This window comes from Cynoglossus semilaevis, chromosome 1 (genome assembly GCF_000523025.1).
Source record: "Cynoglossus semilaevis isolate Cse_v1.0 chromosome 1, Cse_v1.0, whole genome shotgun sequence".
NCBI classification, from domain to species: Eukaryota; Metazoa; Chordata; class Actinopteri; order Pleuronectiformes; family Cynoglossidae; genus Cynoglossus; species Cynoglossus semilaevis.
In genome coordinates this window covers 26,799,704-26,821,101 of record NC_024307.1, presented here as the reverse complement: position 1 = coordinate 26,821,101, position 21,398 = coordinate 26,799,704, and the positions used below count along the sequence as shown (strand labels likewise).

General features: G+C 42.4%; 2 protein-coding genes across 3 annotated transcripts in view; both read left to right on the top strand.

The window, feature by feature from the left end:
• The window catches only part of tesk1b (testis associated actin remodelling kinase 1b), a 21,432-nt gene extending 6,448 nt beyond the window's left edge, over positions 1–14,984 (top strand). The window contains exons 3-11 of one of the 2 annotated variants that reach the window (XM_008323454.2): positions 5,153–5,274; positions 5,700–5,748; positions 6,771–6,917; positions 7,263–7,345; positions 10,635–10,725; positions 11,545–11,628; positions 12,584–12,670; positions 12,913–13,009; positions 13,091–14,984. In XM_008323454.2, coding sequence (XP_008321676.1) covers positions 5,153–5,274; positions 5,700–5,748; positions 6,771–6,917; positions 7,263–7,345; positions 10,635–10,725; positions 11,545–11,628; positions 12,584–12,670; positions 12,913–13,009; positions 13,091–14,220 — 1,890 coding nt within the window. In that variant the 3' untranslated portion in view covers positions 14,221–14,984. Of the gene's footprint in view, positions 1–5,152; positions 5,275–5,699; positions 5,749–6,770; positions 6,918–7,262; positions 7,346–10,634; positions 10,726–11,544; positions 11,629–12,583; positions 12,671–12,912; positions 13,010–13,087 lie in introns of both variants that reach the window. The other variant, XM_008323426.2, reaches the window with a different exon arrangement.
• Positions 14,985–15,115: 131 nt separating this feature from the next.
• Positions 15,116–21,287, top strand: LOC103388470 (zinc finger protein OZF-like). The gene is made up of 4 exons (XM_008323467.3): positions 15,116–16,015; positions 16,426–16,575; positions 16,883–17,152; positions 17,574–21,287. The coding sequence occupies exons 2-4, from the start codon at positions 16,449–16,451 to the stop codon at positions 18,692–18,694; spliced, it is 1,518 nt and encodes a 505-aa protein (XP_008321689.1). The 5' UTR covers positions 15,116–16,015; positions 16,426–16,448; the 3' UTR covers positions 18,695–21,287.
• The last annotated feature ends 111 nt before the right edge of the window (positions 21,288–21,398 follow it).

Here is a 21,398-nt window from a genome sequence, read left to right as displayed (position 1 = left end):
GTGTGTGTGTGTCTCGATGGCTCTGGTTTAATTTGGTTTCCACTCATAAAAGTTCTGGTTGTGTTGTGGTCACCTCTTATTTGGGTCAGATCTGGATCACAACATGTTGGGCCTTAAATGAGCACCAATCATCTGTAGTGGATCTGAACTCTCAGTCCGATGGGTCCAGACCCCAGACTCTGTTTCTGTCTCCTCTTTGTTTCCAGTTTTTCTCAGTTCATAGTGAGCCTGCTTCAGTCCGTTTATACGTGCTTGACGTTGTTGGTCTTGGGTCCAGGTCCAGATCAGACCAGATCTGTGTGGATCTGCTGCAGCGTCAGCTCGTCTTCTGTGGAGAGTTTAAGGAAAAACCAAAGATGAGGCAAAGTGAATGAGCTCAGACAAAAACATCAGTCGTCGTCAGCGCTCAGGCTGGTGCTTGAGATCAGTGCTGAGGATTAGGACGCTGTGTGTGTGTGTGTGTGTTGACAGTGTGTGTGGTGCTGGTATGAAGGAGCCAGTGCAGACTTGAACATCATCAGAGACTCGGTGCAGGACCTTTCCCTCTTTATTCCAGTTAGCACCCCCACCCCCGCTGACTCCCCCCTGTCCCTCCCCCACACTTCATGTCAAGTCTTCATCTGTGTTTATGTTCTGCTCTGCCACACCAGCACCAAAGCGCTGAGTTGGTCATGTGCTTGTCTTTACATGAACAGCCATGTTTATGTCCTGAACAGTTTGGGATCGGAGTAGAGACTCATTGGCCAAGAGTTTCACAACTGTCTGGTTTCTCCAATTCCTCCTCCTCCGTCGTTTTTATCAGTGTTGTTTTACGGTGGTGTCGACCCGGGGACAGTGTTTACACCAGTGTTTCGTCATGTCCACATGTTGACTGTGGTCAGTCCACAGACAGACCTCAGGGACAGACACGCCCCTGTAACAAGGTAAACACACGGCTGAGTGTTTTTACGTCCGTGTCTGGACAGTGGACGTGGAGAGGAGGATGTTGTTGTTGCAGCGAGGAGCAGAGCTCTGCTCATCTGTCTTCAAACACACTTCAACAACCCTGCAGTCAAAGCAAATTCACCAACTTTGACTGCTGCCTCTGCTGGGCTTCACTGGGATTACAATCCTGAGCTGCAGTGTGTCTAGAAATAGATAAATAAATAATTTTTCAGTCGATATTGTGGACCATACATTCAGGCCCTCGTGACTGGGCCGTGTTGCTAACAGCAGCCGAGCTAACACTTGACTTCTGTGAACTGCTGTTGGTGAATCGAACAATATTGAACCGATAAAGTTTTATGGCAGCAATAAAAAGGAACTGTGTCCAGTTAACAGTACTGGTGTTAAGGTTTACTACCAATCGGTTTAATAAGGTCAGTGCAGTCACTGATGCATCAGTGAGCACAGTGTGAAACTGTTTTACTCAGATGACCACTCTACATGAGGCAAAATCAGTTTTGAGTCGGTGTTAACTTTGTTTAACAGACGCTCAGTGGTTTTAAACGCACAGGAAGTAAGTCGTCAGGAAGCCTCGTCGTTGGACAACGGAGCAGCTCGATGTCACACACACACACACACAGTCATTCTCTCGTTGTGATTCTTCTCTCTTTAACTGAGAGCAGGCCCTGGGGCCAGCATGGAGGTTTGAAGGCGATGTCATCTTCAACACATGAACAGAGTGAGTGCCGTTCTCCTCACCCCTCAGGGACTTTGATCACAGCCTCTCTTCACACTCCAACAGGCTCCAGTGTGAAACTGGATCAGTCGTTCCCAGAGAGAAGGCTGTCGCTCTGCACAATGTTTGGTCAAAACACTCAGAAACTTAGCTGAATTCACAGACGTAGGTGGCAGTGTTGAGCAAGTTCTGAGGCTCAGGTTCAGGTTCCTTGGGAGCTTAGTGTTTTCATGGCTAATGTTGGACTGGAGTTAGTTCCACACCAGTGAACTTCATTTAAGAGTGTTCGATTGAATCAACATGAACATGAAGTGGTTGAAATGACAACAAAGGTTCCTGCTGCTGAGAACCTCAGGGGTAACCATGACGACCACCAGGGCCTGTGGGGTTGACCCAAAGTCCTGAGGCTGTGTGTGTGTGAGCGAGCAGCAGCAGCAGCACAGTCCTGTGTGGGGGTGTGTGTGTGTGTGTGTGTGGTTGCTCTGTCTGTACAGTGGTTGTTCTTCCTCTTACTACTGTCATGTCACTGAACCACTGACATGACTTCAACCTCCCTGACCCTGGTCTGCTGTGGTCACTATAGCACAGAGCTCCACAGTTTCTCTGAACCTGTTCACCTTCATTACAGATATATACCATACATTCGAGCGGTGCAGAAGGAAAACAATTAGTTTGAGGGAAGAAAAAAAAATTGAAATCACACACTGGATGGAGACAAGTGTCATTTATTAATGACATTTGATGTCAGTTTTCCACATGAAGAGAAAGATAAAAAAAAATGAGCTCACGTGATTGTTTTTGGTATGAACATTGACCTTTAGGTGTATAGTCGTTCTGCACCACTCAACAGACCCGGGGGGGGGGGGGGGGGGGGGGGGAAAATGGAGGGCCTGACCTGTCCTCTGCTGATGGCTGCACTTTGTGATGCCCTGTGTGTTTGAATGAGAGCTTTAGGGAGCGTCTGACAATGTGTCTGTCAGTGGTGTTTACTCTGCTGGTTTTTATGTGGGTGTGGACACTGTCAGAGAGGTGGTTGGGAATAAAAACCCCATCAAGTGAAGAAGAAGAAGAAAACAAAGAGAAACACACACACACACACACGTGTTGCTGCAGACAAACTGTCCTGTGTTGACACAAGTCAGAAGGTGGTTTGTTTGTTTTGGCTCAAAACATTTTGAAGAAGAAAACAGTGATGTCATGATGTAACCGCTGCACTGTCTGTGACTTATATTTGTGTGTGTGTGTGTGTGTGTGTGTGTGTGTACTGCTGTGAGGTCAGCCACATCTACTGTCTCCTCAGCTGTGTTTGTCTGATAAATTGGTGTTAATGAAAGGTGTGTGTGTGTGTGTGTGTGTGTGTGTGGGGGGGGTTGTGTTTATGCACACTGTGTATAAATCAGTGTTAATGGCTGTTTGAGCAGTGTGTGCTGTGTCCATTAAAGCTCCCTGATTGGCTGCAGAGCTGCGTCTGTCTAACTCTGTCTGAGTGTTGTTAATGTGTACGGGCTGTTAGCTTTGGATTAAATACATTTAACCTTTATTTTATCATGTCGCTTCTGCAGACGAAAAACAGACGGCGTGCTGGTCGACCACGTGACTAAGTTATCATTTCACTGTAAGATGTGGACACTGGAGGTCACTTCAGTCCAGAAACAGACTTGTTTGGAGTCAGGAGTCGTCAGACCAAGCTTCACTTGTGTCCAGTTCTTATTGTCGTCCTGTTTGAATTCTCAGCTCAGCTGCCTGCTGTCATTTCACGTCTTCCACTCGTCTGCGGAGGGAAACGTCCAGTAGAGCAACCGTTTGGTTTTTCTTTATCATAGCTTCAGTGACTATTCTGTTCTGAACTCTTCTCTCTCAGCTCTCCCATGTCGACAACTAAATGGACCCAAGTTTGACCACCGTAAAAGCAGGGGTTAGGTGGGATAAAGGAAACTTTCTGGATCATCTTAAGTTTTAACCCCGGAGAAATTGACTGTGTGTGTGTGTGTGTGTGTGTGTGTGTGTGTGTGTGTGTGTGTGTGTGTGTGTGTGTGTGTGCACGTGTGTGAGGATGTCACTATCGCTGGTCTGTAAGGATTTTTTTTGTTCCTTCATCACCATGTGGAGAAAACTGTGATCCAGCGCTGGTGACTTCACCTCTTGGTGGTGAACACACACACACACACACACACACACACACACACTCATCTCCCCTGTGTGTCTTTACACACTCCTGTGTCACTAATGAAAACACAACCTGAAACTCCGGCCACTGAGGCTTTTATTAATAGCTCAAAGGGAAATTTTGTTTCGTAGCGGAGCTGTTAAAAGTCTGAGTCCTGATCCAAAATGAAAACTGAGTTGGGTTTAAAGCGGTAACACAGAACAGTAGCACAGCACATTACACTGTATCTGATACAGCAGTACTTGGTTTATCTCTTTATGTATATTTCTGTAAATATCAAGTACTCTCACGTCTCCTGACACAGTGAAAATGTTTCCTACAGGAACAACAGACAAATATTCTTAACATTTAGAGTGCAGAGCTCCTGCTCTAATGCAAAGCTGTACACCTCTGTAATGTACAGAAACGTCAATACGTTCCACTTGGATGAATACCTAACTCATTTAAATATTATTATTTTAAAAAAAGACTAATCTTCTGCGTTACCGTCGTTGACGTGAGATGGTCCCAAACTTAGTTCTTCTTCTGGTTTCAGTGGTATTTCAGCATAGTTGCATTACTGCCATCTAGTGGCTTAATTTTACATTTACATTTACATGTATGCATTTAGCAGAGGCTTTTATCCAAAGCGTCTTAAAGAGGAGGATTAACATTATCAAGCTTGTGTCATGCATCTTTAAGGTGTCCATGAGGACGTCTGGTCCTGACCTGGTCAAAAACATTTTTTCACAAAGAGAAGAGTCAGCACTCTTTTGCTTCTTGTTTGCATTTTCTCTGAAAGTCTTTTCTGGCAAACCCACGTAAACAGACCCGAGGGGAAGCTTGCCACGTTTCCGTGGTTACTATACGAGGCGGCAACACTGCCATAGAAACAGGTGGCAGCAGGGAAGCAGCCAAACAGTTAAACAAAACTGGGCTGACCCAGTAATGCTTCATGGCCAAAAGAAAAACAACCAATATCACAGTATATCACAGTACAACACAGTCAGACTTACGTTTTTTACTCTCCAGACAAAAACACAAGAATGAACAGTTACAACATGAGGAAATGTGCTCACTCAGAATAGCAAAAAGCTAAAATCTAAATTTAAACTGAGAACTAAAATAATCTCTAAAGTTAACGCTTTAAATACATTTAAAATATTGCTCTGTATCATCTGTGTTTATGAGAAGTGGGACCAGCGTACGTTTTTTACGTTTATTTTTATTCCTGTTTTTCTTTCCCACTGCTGTGTTGCATAATTTCCCCCAAAACCTTTTCTTCATCTGTTATGTCAAAAATGTACTTTTGAAACAATTTCACTCTTTTCTTTTTCTCCTTCCAGGTGCAGCACCGTGTCTCAGGGCAGGTGATGGCTCTGAAGATGAACATCCTGGCCAGTAACAGAGCCAACATGCTCAGGGAGGTCCAGCTCATGAACCGAATGTCTCATCCAAACATTCTCAGGTAAATAAAAAAAAACAAAAAAAAAACAGCCCTGACACAACTCTGGTGAGCAGGAATTGGAAACAAAAAGAAGTAATATAGCTTACATTTTGTCTCTTTCTTTGGTGTTTTTAATACTATCATCTAACATTTAGCCAACCTTATCTATTTTTGACAGATCTTTGTTTATTTTACAATATTCGTGGTTACTTAATTTATCTCGTTTTATTGCTAACTATTAGCCTGTTTTGCTATATTTCTGACTAAATGGTAGCATCACAAAAAAAAAGATGCAAAAATAATTCCTGAAATTTAGATCCCGATGACACAACTTAGCCAAGAAGGTTCACCACACTCTGTTCCAGTTTAGCCACAATGTAGCAAGAAAAGTTGTAAACCTTGTTTACTTTGTGACACTCCAGTGTTTTGTCTTTGTGACACTCCAGGTTTATTGGAGTGTGTGTCCATGAGGGTCAACTCCACGCTCTCACTGAGGTAAGAGTTCCAGTACTTTCTCCATGTTCTTTTTTCTTTAATATAAAAGCAGCAGAAGAAGTTGGTCTTAATATCATATATCTCAAATAAAAAAATATAAAACCCCAACAAAACTATCCATTGATTCTCAAAGTGAGGGGTACTCCCCCTAAGGGGCCACAAAGCTAACAGAGGGGGTCGTAGTAGGAAAAAATGAGTCCAGATTTCAGTTCTTCAATTGTACCACAGTTTCACTCATTTTTAAGTTGATCTCATTTATTCAGTGAGAAAAGCAGATTTCTTTGTAGAAATGTTTAAAATACAGTGGAAATTTGAAGAAATAGTCGTGGCTACGTCAGCGATGGAGCTTGGCGACAGGCTCATCTACAAAAGGGGACAAACATTGGGAAGTACAGGTATAATGTGTGTTTTCCACTATTCAAATTGATAGAAAAATCAATATTCTCAAAAAAAAAATGCCCGAAAAATAAAAACACAAACATTTTCATCTATTCGCAATAAAATAATTCAACCATCATGTGTGGTTCCTGACTCCCTGTGTTTCCTGTGCCAACAAAGTATTATTGTTTGAACATATTTATGTTTTAATTTGGCTATGGATGTTTGAATTTTCTGATAGATGTGTTGTTTCCAGAGTTTGTCTTGTGTTTAGTGCCACACACCTCTGTCGTTGTTGCTGTTGATGCTTCATGTTGATACTGTGTGTGTAATGTTCTGGTCATTTCTACAGTTTTCATTTGGCTGACGTCTCATACTGTGCTCGACTTCTGTTTCAGTTGGGAAAAAAAAGTCTTTTCAAAGCTAATGCTAATGCTGCTGTGGTTGTTGAAGTCATTTGAATCAAACTGAAACGATCTGAGCAGTTCAGTATAAATCAGAGTCAAAATGAATTAGAGTTCAAATCTCGTGCCGTGTCATCAGTCTAATCATTGACGTGTCAGCAGCTGCTGCGTGTACCTCACGTACCCTGTGTACTTCACTAATACCAGTGCTGTGTTTGTGTGTTTACTTTGTGGACACAGTTCATTAATGGTGGAAACCTGGAGCAGCTGTTGAGCAGCAACATCTACCTGTCGTGGAGCGTGAGGCTCAGCCTGGCCTTGGACATCGCCCGTGGGCTGCAGTACCTGCACAGTAAGGGCATCTTCCACCGGGACCTGACCTCAAAGGTGACAGACGGAAGCCCACACTGCAGTGTACACACACACACACACACACATACGTATGGGTATTGTACATGACCTAAAAGGTCTGGATTTGTAGCCCTCTTTACAGTTGTTGACCTCCAGTATTTTAGCAGAGACAAACTAATGATAAACATTGCAATGTCAACACATCAGTGTCAACATGTTATTGCTTCAGACATTTGACCCAAAGTTAAATCTGATCTGAACTCTTTTTAATCCATTTTCTGTTCATTTCTCACCCTGGCAGCCATTTTTGTTTAATGACAGACGGCTAAAGGTCAGTCAGACGTTTCACCTCTGGTTCTCTCTCTGTGTGTGTGTGTGCAGAACTGCCTGGTGCGCTGGGAGGGCAGTGTGTGCTCAGCCGTGGTGGGAGACTTTGGCCTGGCAGAGAAAATCCCAGATTACAGGTCAGTCCCTTTGATCAACCTGTGGTGATTGGATTAGTCAAACTCAATCAATGACTCTGCTCAGCTCTATCTAATCTACTCATCCCTCCACATCCTCATGACATTCCAACGACAAAACGTAATAAACATTTTTATTTTGATTATGTTTCAAGAAAGTATAATAGGCCGGACAAGGCAATCTACCTGAGCTCAAAGTGTGACCACGTGCTCTATTTTCATTTTGGCTTCCAGTAAGAATTGAAAATAAAAAGCAAGCAGAGGCTCTGTAGTTGTTCGAGGCTGCATTTCTTGCGTTTCTGTTAAAAGGCTCTGGGAAACCATAGTTTAAATTAGCCCATCTGACAGTGTGTGTGTGTGTGTGTGTGTGTGTGTGTGTGTGTTTTGTGAAAGTCATCACCTCTGAGTAAAACCCACAGCAGCCTGGAGATTTTGGCTCCTGTTGGTGAAACAAAGTCCACTCAGCTTTTTCCACATGCTGTGGTTCATCAGACTCCCAGTGGAGCAATTTAAATTTTTATATTGTTAGTACCAGTGGAGCGACCAGGAGTCTCAGCGATGAGGCCACTGGACTCACCGAGGTGTCGTCAGGGTTTGACTCGACCGTCAGCGGCCCTGACTCACCGCCGAGTCTCTTCATGGCTCCTTGTGTGTTTGCAGCTGTGCTGCTGTTTAATGTGCTCTGACATTTATGCCATCAATTCACCACTGGCCTCTTTTCACACCATAAATGACAACGTTACAACCACGCTCACGTACAGGTTTTATTTCCTCCAGCTGGGTTTCCAGTGACGACACGTCGGAGGAGTTCTTTTTATTTGACATTAACACATTGCAGATGTAGGTCATGCACAGTCATAAAGCTACTTTGAAACCCTGCTGAGAAAATTAACTTCAATGCAGGTGAAAAATTCCCGAGTTCCTTCTGTTTATCCAACGCTTCATTTCCTTACAAACAAAAGAATAGATTGTCCTGGAAACACAAACAAACTGCAATAAAAACAATTCCTCACTTCATTTTGACCACACGAGGAACTGACCAACGTACACTGTAGCGCTGAGGTGATGCCTGGACCTTAGCAAGCCAAAACGAAATAAAAATACTTTGGCAAAAGTATAGTGGAAAAAACATTTTTTTCTACTTGTAGTTGGGCAGAAATCTAAATCTTAATGGGAGCTTATAATCTAAAATAGCATGTGACACATACTGTAGCTAAGGGCTAGGTTAGCCTACTAGCCTACAGTAGAAACTGATAGAAAAAAATGGTTCAATGAACACTTTGCTTAATTCTTCATTTAAATTTAGCACAAAATATCTTAGAAAACTAATATTGTAGAAATCGTACAATGTTTACAAGAAATTGTAAAATGTTGCAAAACAATGTTTTAGTAGTAGTCGATGTTTTATTTTTGGCAAAAGCAGCTAATTGCTAACCCTAACGGCTGTTTGTAGGATGGTGTTTGTGTCTTAAGCTAACAAATTACATGCTAAGTGGCGCTATGCTAAGATAGGCTTAGTTCTTACGTCCACAATACTTTGCACACATTCCAATTATTTTGTAGAACTTTGTTGTTCACAATTTGAATGTGTTGTTTTGAAGTGAATATTCTAGATTCTGTGTGAACAGCGTCTGTTGTCCCTCGGAGCGCAGCAGCTGACAGTTGGTATGAACAAACACCTTTGTGTCCTGTTGTAGCAGAAAAGACGTGTTGACTTGTGGTGAATCCTCGTGTGTTTGTGTTGGAGAGAGGTAGGAGAGACGGTGGGAGAGAGGGAAGGGGAGAGGAAGGAGGGTTTGGGAAAATCATTCCAAATAAGGTCAAACTATTCCAGCCCTGTTGCTGCCTGTGTTTCACCGACTGTCTCCTGGTCTTATCAATCCAGGCTCCAGTGTGGGGGAAAAAACCTTTTTGAGTTTGAGTAATTGTGTTAAATATAAAGATATTGTCTGGCTTTTATTTTTGTATATTTGCCTAAATTGTGGTTTGTTCAAGGCTTGAACTTGGAACTTGGAACTAAAACTACCTTTGTCTTGTGGGCTATTTTTAGACCTAGATTTATTTGTCTTTGTTTTGTTTTTGATTTTTTTCTTTCTGTCCTTGGCTATGACCATGTTAGCCATGTTCTTGGCTAACTTAGATTATTGTTGCTAATTTTCAGATTCTAGTTAAACGTATTCTTTTTTAAGATGGGTGTTTTATAATCGCGTGTTTAAAACTGATTTTTATTTTTTTCAGGGCAACATTTATGCATATTTTGCTGCCTAAGCTTTTGGTTAACTCTCAAGTTTAGGCTTTAAGTTGTCTTCTGGGAAACCTTTTTCTTTGCTTTTGTCATGTTATTGCCCATATTATGTTGTGCGTGTTTGACCAATCGGTTTTACAGGGACATATAATGTTATAAAAAGAAACTATGACACAGTTATGTTTGTAAAACTTTGCTGTTATCCATTCGTAATTCTAAACTTCCATCATTGTTGTTGTTCTTTTCCCTTATTATTTTGTCAGCAGCCTGCCTCTCTCTCTTCCTCCTCCTCCTCCTCTTCCTCCTTCTTTTCTGACTCTGTTGCTCCACTTCTCCAATTGTTGTTTATGTTGGAGTTCCTCCATGTCACTGTGTCGTATTTCTCCCTCTGCTGTACCACATTGCTTGTAATTTCTGCAGTATCTTAGCCCACAGTGGCTGATGTAAATAGCACAGAGAGGAAGTGTGTGTGTGTGTGTGTGTCCTTGCACATTCTTGTCTTCCTTCCTTTTAATGAGTTTAGATTTCACAACCATTAACTACAGATAAATGAAAAACACAGTGGTTTCTAAGATACGAGGGAAGTGAAAGCGAACTTAGATACTAGTGAAAACACAAACAACATTTTATTTATTTTATTTCTCTGAATGTCATTGAAAGCATCAACATTTCTTACACATAAAGAAAATTACCACAAGCCGTGTAAATCCAAAAACAGAATGTCAGCTTAAAGAGCTGAGTCACGGCTAGCTAAATAGATGGTGAGTATTTGCAGAAAGCTAAATATTAGCAATGCCAAAGGACAGCTGAAATACTGTAGCTGTCAAAGGTGTCAAGTAGAAGTAGTTGAAATAACCAGAACAATAACTTGGCTAGCCTTGTAGTTAAAAGATATTTCACTGGAACTGAAGTTTTTCATGACGACTAAAAATGGTAAGATATAAAAACGTTATGTTTGACATTAAATCTGTATTTTAATATTTATTTAAAAGGTTTTGCTTATTCAGACTAATTAATTCAAATCTTTTCATCTTCCCTCTTGTGTAGTGAAAACGAGGACCAAGAACCACTTGCTATTGTCGGTTCCCCGTACTGGATGGCTCCGGAGGTGCTTCGGGGAGAGGTGTATAATGAAAAGGTGATGTGTTTTTTTGTTTCCTTTCAGCAGCAGATAGTTAGCAGCTGAGGTCAACGTCCACAGCGGCGAGAGAAAAACCAGACATAACAAGAAATATTCAATAAATGAATCAAAGGAAGTCGGTCGTGTTACTGTTGAGTGACCACGGGTTTGTTACCTCATTATATAATACACCTATATTATACAGTATTATATTATATATTCCTCCTATATTAGACAGAAACATGCTGATATTATGAACTTCATAGCTGTGGAGAAAAAGCACCAATTAATTGACACTGATGGGTACATGCCAACAAGACAGGGCATTGAAGGCATCACTGGCTCACTGCTGCTACATAACTTTATCTTAGAACAGCGACGGCATCACTGTCTTTTCTGGTTATTTTTATGCTTTGTTTGCAGCAATTAAACTTTTTCTTGGGGAGGTGAAGGCATCGCAGCTCTGCTTATTTCCATATTTGATTGTGGGTTTTTTTTAATTAAAATTTTTATGCTTGAGAGTTTGTTTCATTGATTTTCTGCTATCTAACTGAGTTTCTTGGTAATAAGTTAAAACCACTTTAAAATCTAACTAAGTTTCTTGGTAATAAGTTAAAACCACTGGAACTGTTATCTACAACGTCTTCGTATCAAGATGTTCTACTGTTTTCTGTTTCTCACTTGCATGCTGTATTTTCATTTTGGTGTATTTTGATGTACATTTTTTCTGTAAATATTTTGTTAGGGTGAGCCTTTATATTTCAGAAAAAGGTCATGTGATTGTGCCTCACACACTGCGTCATGTCTTCATGTTTTGTGTGGTTTTCCTCACCACAGGTGGATGTGTTTGCGTACGGCATCATCTTGTGCGAGGTCATCGCCAGAGTACAAGCTGACCCTGACTTCCTGCCACGCACTGCAGTATGTATGGTCATGTGTTCATCACTCTCATTCTCTCCTCTTCATCACCTGCTCATCACTGAACACCTGAGGACGGTGTCGGTCTCATCATCTCCTCATTTGTTTCCCTCAGGGTATATTATTGATCATAGAAAAAGAGCTGCTCTCCTGTTTGCTGTTCCCCAGAGTAAACATTAAGCATGACGTGCTAACTACAGCCCAGGGCTTCACTGCTGTATAGAGCTGCACACCTCTATTGAAAAACATCAGAAACACATTTTAAATCCACAACTCTCTTGTCTTACATATTCACTTAAAGAGACAAGAATTAAAAGGTTCACTACCAACAATAGTCAGAGGTTTGACTAGGCTACGCTAGTTCAGCTAACCCTGCTGTCTGCACTTCTTCTGATAACTAGCAGTGCTGCAGCTTAAAGCTCCATGACCGCCACATGCTGATTGTATTTTACATGAATAAACACAAGTTAGTCAGCAAGTCCTCAGACAGATGTGTTCACGTGTCACCAAAGAGTTCCTTTCATTAACAGATTGTTGTTATCAGCCACCTGCAGAGACTGCTGATGGTTGCCAAATAGCTGCAGATTTATATCAGTTACTGGAAAGTTTCCATATTATGAAATTCTGTTTCATTAGTTTCGTGTTTTGGTTATTTTGATCTGTTAGCACATGTTGCACCATTTCCTGTTGACACAGTCTATTCAAAAAGAGAAGTTCTCCAAAGCTCTCCAAAACCCTCCACTAATACCTGTGCTGCTGCAAAAGAAGCATTTCGCCTCCTTGTGTTCACTTCGAGATATAACATCTGATGTTTCATCAACTCTGTGTCAAACTTCAAATCTGAGCATTGTTCCAAAGCTGTGGTGCTGAACTGACCTCAGGTGATCTCTGTATTCACCATTGAATCTGTTTTTGATATTTTAAACTTGAACTCTCTGTAAATCTGTTACTGCTGCAGGACTTTGGTCTGGACAGAGAGACCTTCCAGCAGATGGTGCCAGACTGTCCGTCACATTTTCTGCAACTGGCCTTCAGCTGCTGTAATGTAAGAAGTTTGATTTTATCAGTAATCTCCCACTGTTGTCTTCACGCTGCTGCAGGTTGGCCTGTAAATATGTATAACATTGTATTAACGTCACATTGTTTTGGTTTCTTTATTGTTTTTGACAGACTATTTTTAATGTATTAAGTTTAGCAATAAAAAAACTAAAGTCAATAAATAAATCAGTAAAATCATATTTATGTCCATGATGCTGCTGTTCAGTTTGACTTTTCCTGTTTGTGCAGATGAGTCCAATGCTGCGCCCAGCATTTTCTGAAATTGTAGTAGGGCTGGAGGAGCGACAGGCTGAAACGCAACCAAAAGATGATCAGGCGGTGAAATGTGAGTCATCTGTCGCCGCCTAAGTTGACTCAAATTTGTTTCTGAAAAATTAAAATTCTTAATTTTTTCCCCTCAAAGCAGTCCCTATTGGCCCTGTGCGAAGACGATCCCTCTGCCTCCCCTCAGACCCTCGCCTTTCCCGCAGTAAGTCTGACATGCTGCACCCCTTGGACTCTCCTCCTTCTGAGAACCAGGCGACGCCCGCTCGTGTCAACCCCTTCTCTCAGAGGGAGGACCTGAAAGGAGGCAAGATCAAGCTCTTCGACACCCCCAGCAAGTCGGTCATATCCCTGACCTTCACCCTGCCTCCTCCCCCAGACTGTGAAGACACGTCCACATCTGAGACAATGGACGTGTCGTCCGATCTGCAGAGGAGGCACAGGCGCTGTCACTCGCTGCCTTGCACGCCGCCTCCGCACCTCACGTCTGTGCAGAAAACTGGCCCTGATCAGGAGCTGTCACAGACTGAGAGTAACTGTGAGATGAATGGAGAAGGTGAGGATGAGGAGGACTTGGAGGAGGAGGCAGAACTGTTAGGACAGAGTGGAACTCACCTGTTGGGTGACTCAGGTATTCCTCTGTCCCTGGACCTGCTGGACCAAGAAAAAGAGGAGGAGGAGGATGAAAAAGAAGAGGAACCAATGGACTGCCTTAGCTCCTCGGACACACAAGGCAGCACCTCCTCTCCTTACTCCAAGTCCTCTCCTCCTTCTCACTTCTCCACCCCCATCCAGGATGACTCCCCTACTGCCTTCTCTAATGGCTGGGGGTCGGTGATCTCCAACGGGCCTCCGTGCCTGCCGCCGCTGTCTCACCTTGACAACAACAATGTGGTCATAAGTCGACCGCTGGGTTGGAGCACCTCGGTCACCAACGACACCACAGCCACCAACAACAACGGTTACCACTGCCCTCCCGACGACCCCGCCGGCTCCTCCCCGTTCGGCTCCAGCAGCGGCCACTCTCTAGACCAGGAGGAGGTCGTCTCCTGTCCGGGCTGCTGTCTTGCCGGCCTCCGTTTCCCTTCTATGTGTCTCCGAGCTCCACCGCGCAGGAACCCCTACAAAAACCTGAACGGCGACCAAACAGCTACACATGGACTGCTGAGTCCGGGCCCGAAGGCTCTTCCAGTGGCCTCCTCACCCACGTCCACCACGACGACCACCACAGGCCTGCAGCCGGGTCTCACCTTGCCGGGGGCTGGAACTTAGACTCTGACTCTTCTATACCAAAACCACACATTATTAAAGACCTGTGTAAAGACCTGCTCCTCAGGCTCCCTAGAAGTGAAGTGAAGTGAGTCGTCCGAACGTTTGCACAGATTTGTTTTATATACAGCAATAACCTGCTTCTTTTGCAGACACACTTCCTGGTGGAGAGTCTGAAACCCACTGAAGACCTGGATGTTGTTAGACCAGCTGTGAAAACAGAGGACAGGGAGCTTGTGTCATTGCTGTTGACTGTGAGTGTGTCGCCCTCTGCTGGGCTGAGGGTGTTAGCTGTGCCTATGACTGCTGCCTGACTGGCTGGGTCCAGCACTGATCAGCATGTGAAGCCTTCAGTTCAGGACACAGCCAGTCAGAGGCTGTAAATGTGCAGATGTAAAGATCCCTATGACTGATGGGAAAGTGAGGAATGTAAAGCTTTGTATTATTGATGTTAAGATTTTTTTTGTTTATGTTTGGTGCTGTTTTTGAATGAACAGGCAGTTTTGGGTTCATGTCTTATAGTGCACTGCTGAGGTGTGTACATGCGTGCGTGCATGTTTGTGTACGAGTGTGCGTGCACTACATCATTCCTATGAGCTGTTTTTGTTGCTGTATAAACTGTCAGCCCTTCTGGTTGCCTGAAAACGCACTTCATCTGTATTACTGATCCTGATAAGGAGGCTATTGATGTCACACTTTCTCTGGGAACGAGAGATGTACAGATTCTTATTATTTAAACATGGCATTGAATAAAAAGATAGACTGCAGTTTGGATGTTTCATTTCTCTTCGTCTGTTCACTGCTGGAAAAGCTGAGTGAACGCGTGGTTAGAGCCGATGTTTGAGGTCTTGGTGATTTGAGTTCACAACTGTTCTGTCATCTTGTGGGTTTGAATGTCCTAACTGTTTTAAGTTAATCAGTCACTCAGTCATTGCTGGATTAAATATAAAATACGTTGACGGGAGATTTTCATCTTTTAGCAACATCTCCACCTAGTGGGCAATGGTCAAAAGTCCATCACCCAGCTAACGACAGAGTAAAAAGTGTAGTTTTGAGCAGCAAAAACAAAAGGCCTTTTGGTAGAAGTGCAGAGATCGACCCAGAGGGACGTTACTGTTATAAGGCCATGTTGTACACGAGGAAATAAAACGTTGCTAAAAGAACGATGAATATTGCACATGAGAAAAATAAAATATTTTTTGCGCTTTAAACAAATTAACTAAAGAGGTTTGTACAACATGAGAGAAAATAACAGTATAAAAACATTTTAGTGAAATATTGTAAATCCGGTGCTTTTATTTTGATAGTGTGAGGCATGGCCGGGGTTTCTGCGAAGAGGTGTACTTGAATGAGTGGGTGTATTTGAGGGTGACAATGAATGAATTCGGTTTTTACTTATAAGACCGAGTCTTGTGCTTATCCTTTATTTTATCACAGAGCTGATCAATAGATTAGGTTCGTTCCTGAACGTCACATCTCTCGTCTCCCTGACGTGGTGACGCTGACAATGAAAGACCAGACGACACTGTAGTACGGTAACTATGCTGAAATGTGTCATAAACGCGCTCTTTGTCGGAGTACAGGTGACGCGTTGGTGTACTTCATGATAAGTTTTATTGTGTACCACACCTATGTGTAACTTACTGCCGGCGGTACAGCAGATGTAATGTTACTGCGGAATAACAAATCAAACATGGCCGCCCTTCAGTCCAAAATAAATCGACCACCTGGTGCGTTCACGGACATTTCGATCGAGCCGCTGAACTGAATGTGGATCTTCACCACGGCCGCCATCTTGGTATGTTGTCAAAATAAAAGCTTGCGTGTTTCTTTTTGCATATTTGAAGACGAATTGATTTACTTTTGAACGTATGCAAATACACAAGGTCACGTAAAATAGGAAACGGAAATGAGTGCAGGTGTGATACAATATTGGAATAGGGCTAGTATATCATGTTGAAAACTCCAGCTCAGTCAACCTTTTTAGGGTTGACTGAGCTGGACCTTTTTTTATTTTAATTCTGACTTTTGTAAAACTTTTGTAGGCCAAGTTTTGTTAACAACAAACATAAATAATCAGATTTCCCTCTGTTTGTCTTTTGCAAAGTGTTAAAGTATATACCAAATGATGATTTTAGTGACTGGTGCATTTTTTAAAAGAAAATGTGAAAATATGAGTTTGTAGTTCCTAAGTTTCTTCCTCTGCAGTAGAGAAAGAAGAGGTCGTTAAGATGGAGTGGAGTGGAGATGACGACGACGACGACAACTCCTGTGGGACTGAGGACAGTGACGATTGGATGGTTGACACAACACATTTGAAGAGTGAAAGACCTAAAATAAACTTCAGTGATGTAAGAGGTAACACTGATCTAATAATGACACACATTTAGATAGATCTTCAATTAGCAGACTAACTTGTTACCAGTTTGGCTCTGTGGCTCTGTGGCTGGGTGAAAGAGCTCCATCCACCAGTCAATAAGACCATGTGACTGTTTTTCCTGGTTTTTGTGTAAATCCTGTCAGATCTGTGCGTTGTTGATCAGTTGTTAACCATCTTTAGTTAATCAACTGACTTCCAGCTGTAGTCATACAAACAGTTCTGCTTTTCACCAGTGCAGCTTGTTTATGACAGTTTTAAAAAAAGTTTTTTTCCTTTCTGCTGCAGCTGACCAGCAGTTCATTGATAAAGAAGAATGCCCTCACACTAAGCAGGGAAAAAGTGAACTATACATCAAAGAGAAGGAGGCTGGTACCACTGTCCCAAACATAACGACTGAAGAAGAGAAAGACAGACATAATTCAATACAGCTCCTTCATCAGAGCCCCCCAGGGAAGAACCAAGAAGACCTCTGGGCACCAGAATCATCCAGGAACTTGAATCAAGATGGAGATTTAAGACAAACTTCTAAAGATGACTCCTGTGTGGCTGAAAACAGTAAGGAATAGACAACTTTATTGACTAAAAAATGAAAAGCTTTTTTTAGATTTTAGTGTGAGAGGTAAAACTGGTGAGGGAAGCATCAACCAGAATCAACTCTGGACATTAAAATAAAGATATCCAGACAAACATTAGTCGCCTTTGATGCCAACAGATTGGCACAGACTGGTGTGGTCATCTGTCACTGTCTAACCAACAATGTATTTCATGTCCCTCTGTTGGACAGCTCACTTCTGAAAGTGAGCAAAAGTTAATACTTCCATGAAGTCAGGCTGCACCTGTATGTTTGATCAAATTAAGCCTTGTGCGAGATCAAAACAGTGTGGGCTTGAGTTTTCTCCCCATGTGCAGTGGTTTTATGCAACGCCTCGTACACGTGCTAAAGCTCTGCTTTAAAGTCTCCTCCATTGTCCTGTAGATGATGGGCTGCTGTTGCTGATTAAACAAGAAGTTTCCCCTGAGCACCAGAACTGGAAGACCATTGCGGATCAGAAGAAGACAGAGTGGTTTCAGGTTAAAGAAGAAAGGGAGGAACTGCACATCCCACAGGATGGGACTGATGGCGCTGTTGAGACTGTGAAGATCAATGGAGATGAAGAAGAACCGCAATCCTCAAAACCATATGGTTGTTCTCAGTGTGGACAAAGATTCAGGCAAAGCTTTAATCTAAAAGCACATATGACTATTCACACAGGAGAGAAACCATTTAGTTGTTCCCATTGTGGTAAAAGATTTAGGCAGAGCTTCAATTTAAAGGCACATTTGACTATTCATACTGGAGAAAAACCATTTAGTTGTTCCCAGTGTAGCAAAACATTTAGGCTCAAATCTCATCTGAAGACACATGAACAATTTCACACAGGAGGGAAACCATTTTGTTGTTCTCTGTGTGGTAAAAGGTTTGGGTACAAATCTCATCTGAGTAAACATGAGAAAATACATACAGGAGAGAAACCATTTAGTTGTTCCAAGTGTGGAAAAAAATTTATCTGTATGGGAAGTCTGAGGACGCATGGGACAGTTCATACAGGAGAGAAACCATTCAGTTGCTCTGAATGTGGGAGGATGTTTCGGCTCAAATCTCACCTGAAGACTCATGAGACAATTCATACAAAAGAGAAAATATATAGTTCTCAGTGTGGTGGCACATTCAGGCTCAAATCGAATTTGAGAAAACATGAAGAAAATTATACCAAGGAGAAACCCTATAGTTGTTTTGAGTGTGGTAGAAGATTTCAGGAAAACAGAACTTTGAGGAGACACGAGAAAATTCATTCAGAAGAAAAACCATTTAATTGTTCTGAGTGTGGCAAAAGATTTCAGCGAATAGATGATCTGAAGAATCATGAGAGAATTCACACAGGTGAGAAACCTTTTGTTTGTGCTGAGTGTGGTAAAAGATTTAGACACTGCAACAGTGCTAGGAGGCATGAGAAAATTCACATTGGCAAGAAACCCTATGTATGCTCCAAGTGTGGCAAATATTTTCGGTATGTTGGCAATCTAAGGAAACATGAAAAAATGCACACAGGTGACTAACCCGTCACTTGGTGTTTATGTGCGATTAAGGATTTCTGCAAAACTTGGTTAGGTGGATTGCGGCAAAATTATTGCAGGCAAGAAACCACACAATTGCTCTGAGTCTTAACGGTTTCCACAAGAGTTCAGTCTGAGTTTGAAGGAAATTGTCAAATCAAGAAATTAGTACAGGAACAAAACATCAAGGTGGAGAACAGATGACCACTGCAAATGATGTCAGCAAATGGGTTGAGTATAAGATGGAATGGATGCCATGACGAACCAAAAAGGTTCACTTAAGGCGTAAAATTCATGCAGGCCTATAACATAAAAGTGTTTTGAGTTGAAGTAGAGTTGAATTACAGTTACTGACTATAATTCTGCACAAAATAGTTCACCTCGGAAAGAAACTCTTGCCAGTGTGAATTTTTGTCATTCAGATTGTACTTAAACATTTCAGCAAATGGTTACCCTGAGGAAACACGAGAAAATCCATCGTGTGAAGAAAGATTGGTACATCTACATTAGTGGGAGCCTAATGAAAGGTAAAAAAGGAAAACGTGAAAAACAAATTTATTTCTGTTAAAGGGAATGTTTTGGAGAATTGAACAAAAGTGGCAGTCAACCAATCATATCAGAGAAAAGAAGGGGAAAGAGAGAAGTTTGATGCTGTGTGTGTTACAAGGCTTTTAAAAAGGTTTTTTCTTTACTTATTTATTTTTATCAAACTTGGTGATGATGTTATTTTAATAAAACAGAATAGGTAACAAGGTAACACTGTTTTACTGACCAACTGAACTGTTTCTGTTGTTGTTGCTTTGTGAACTTAAATGACAAAGTGTGCAACATTATTGATGGAATTATATTGACGCTTTGAACAGGTTTGATTTGAGCTGCAGAGCAGAGAAGTCAAACGTTGTCAGGGTCACGTCTGTCAGTCTACAGACTGCTCACATACATACGTCCACCTGGGCTGGACTCTGGGACATACGTCAATATGGTAGTCTTCATCTAACATGGCGGAGCATGCTGCGTACACCATGACCAGGAGCATTTGTTTGATGACCAGGTCAATGGCATCAGTGTCACAGACTGTGACCCATGTCACTGGGTCGCTGGTTAGATCCCTGGTCTGTCTGTCCACAGTTCTACAGGTTCTCCAGTTTCCAAACTCGGGTTATTGTCGTGAACAGAAAGATTAAGGAGCAAAAACTAATGTTTCATGAGCTGTTTGTGCAAAATGTGAACGTACAAGCACATTTTCAGGTTGTGACCGAGTCCAAAGTGAGTCATAGTGCTGCATGAATAATGTCAGAGAATGGACTGATGAGTGATTTTTACCAGTGGAGCAGAAATAGTTTATGTGAGGAGTCCAGAAGAAGCTGTTCTTCTCTGCATGTGCACGTTGATGGATTCTGTGACAGATCTAAATCTGGTTCTGGTTCTGCCCTCTGCCTTTCCTGCTGGGGTTCGCTGCCTTTCAAGAAGCTGCTCCAAACCATGGAGTCAATAAACAGGAACCAAGAAAACTTCAGAACCTTCTCCCACACGTCCAGTTGAATCTTCGTGCCACGTTGTGCCTCAGCCAAAGTGATATAGGGTTGGATTCTTGTGTCATGTGACTCCTCTCAGTTGCCCCTCACTGGTGCACCTGCTCGTCACAGATACCTCATTCGTGAAAACCAGTACGTAACATCCTGACATCTTCCCGTTCCTGCCTCCTGATTTGCTGGCGTTGGCAGATTTCTGCTCCATTGCAGCAGAGGTTGATGCGGTTTGGCTGTCCAGCATTGTTTGTTTCCAGAGTCCACTGAGACCTGGGAGGAGATGGGGGGTGGAGGTGGGGGGGGTCACTGCCATGGCTTCTATGAATAAACACTGTGGGATGATGATGAATGTATGAATCTAAAACTGGAGTTGAGGAACACCTGACTAGAGGAATCCAGCTGCTGCTGCCTCAGCATCCAGACACAGGAGGCAGAAAAACCAAGATTCTTATTGGACAACAGTGTTGCTGTGTTATTCTACTGACTGCTGGACGTTTTCAGAGAGATAAGAAAGGTCTTTGTACATATATATTGTATGTATAAAATCCCAAATCTCTGTCTGCTCTCTTCTTCAGTGGTGTCTCTATCAGAGAATTCTAGATCAGAACCAGTTGATGAGCTTCAATCATCTGAACAGGTTTCCATTCAAGTTTGGTCAAAAATGTGAGGTTTGCTCTGATTTGAAAATGCTTCATTAAAACTCTGACCAAGTCAAAGGTCACAAAGGTCACACAGCTCAACACTTGACAAAGATATGATGATGAAACTGGTCAGAGCTGTTGGAGACACAGAGACCAGTCTGAACAGCAGAGTCTTTGGACAGATTTCTGACTGGTTTAGTTTAAACTGTTCTCCAGTCTGGATCTGTTTGAACCAACTTCTCTCTCCAGTTCCTGACCCTCAGATGTTGACCACTGCTGTACAAGTGTCAGATAGAATCAACTGTTCATTAGTAAGATATCTGCCTGCTCTGTGCCTGGCAGGAAATGCTTAGTCATTCACTCTGACTCATCTAACCCCTGGTTGGGGGGTAAAGGGGGGCTTTTCGGCTTCATTTGTACCCCCCAGGGTCACCCTGTGTGACCATTCCCAGATGTTTAGCACTGGTCAATTACTAAAGGATATAAACAGTGTATGGCAGCATGTTCTCTGGACAGCAAAGAGCACAGAGCAGCAGC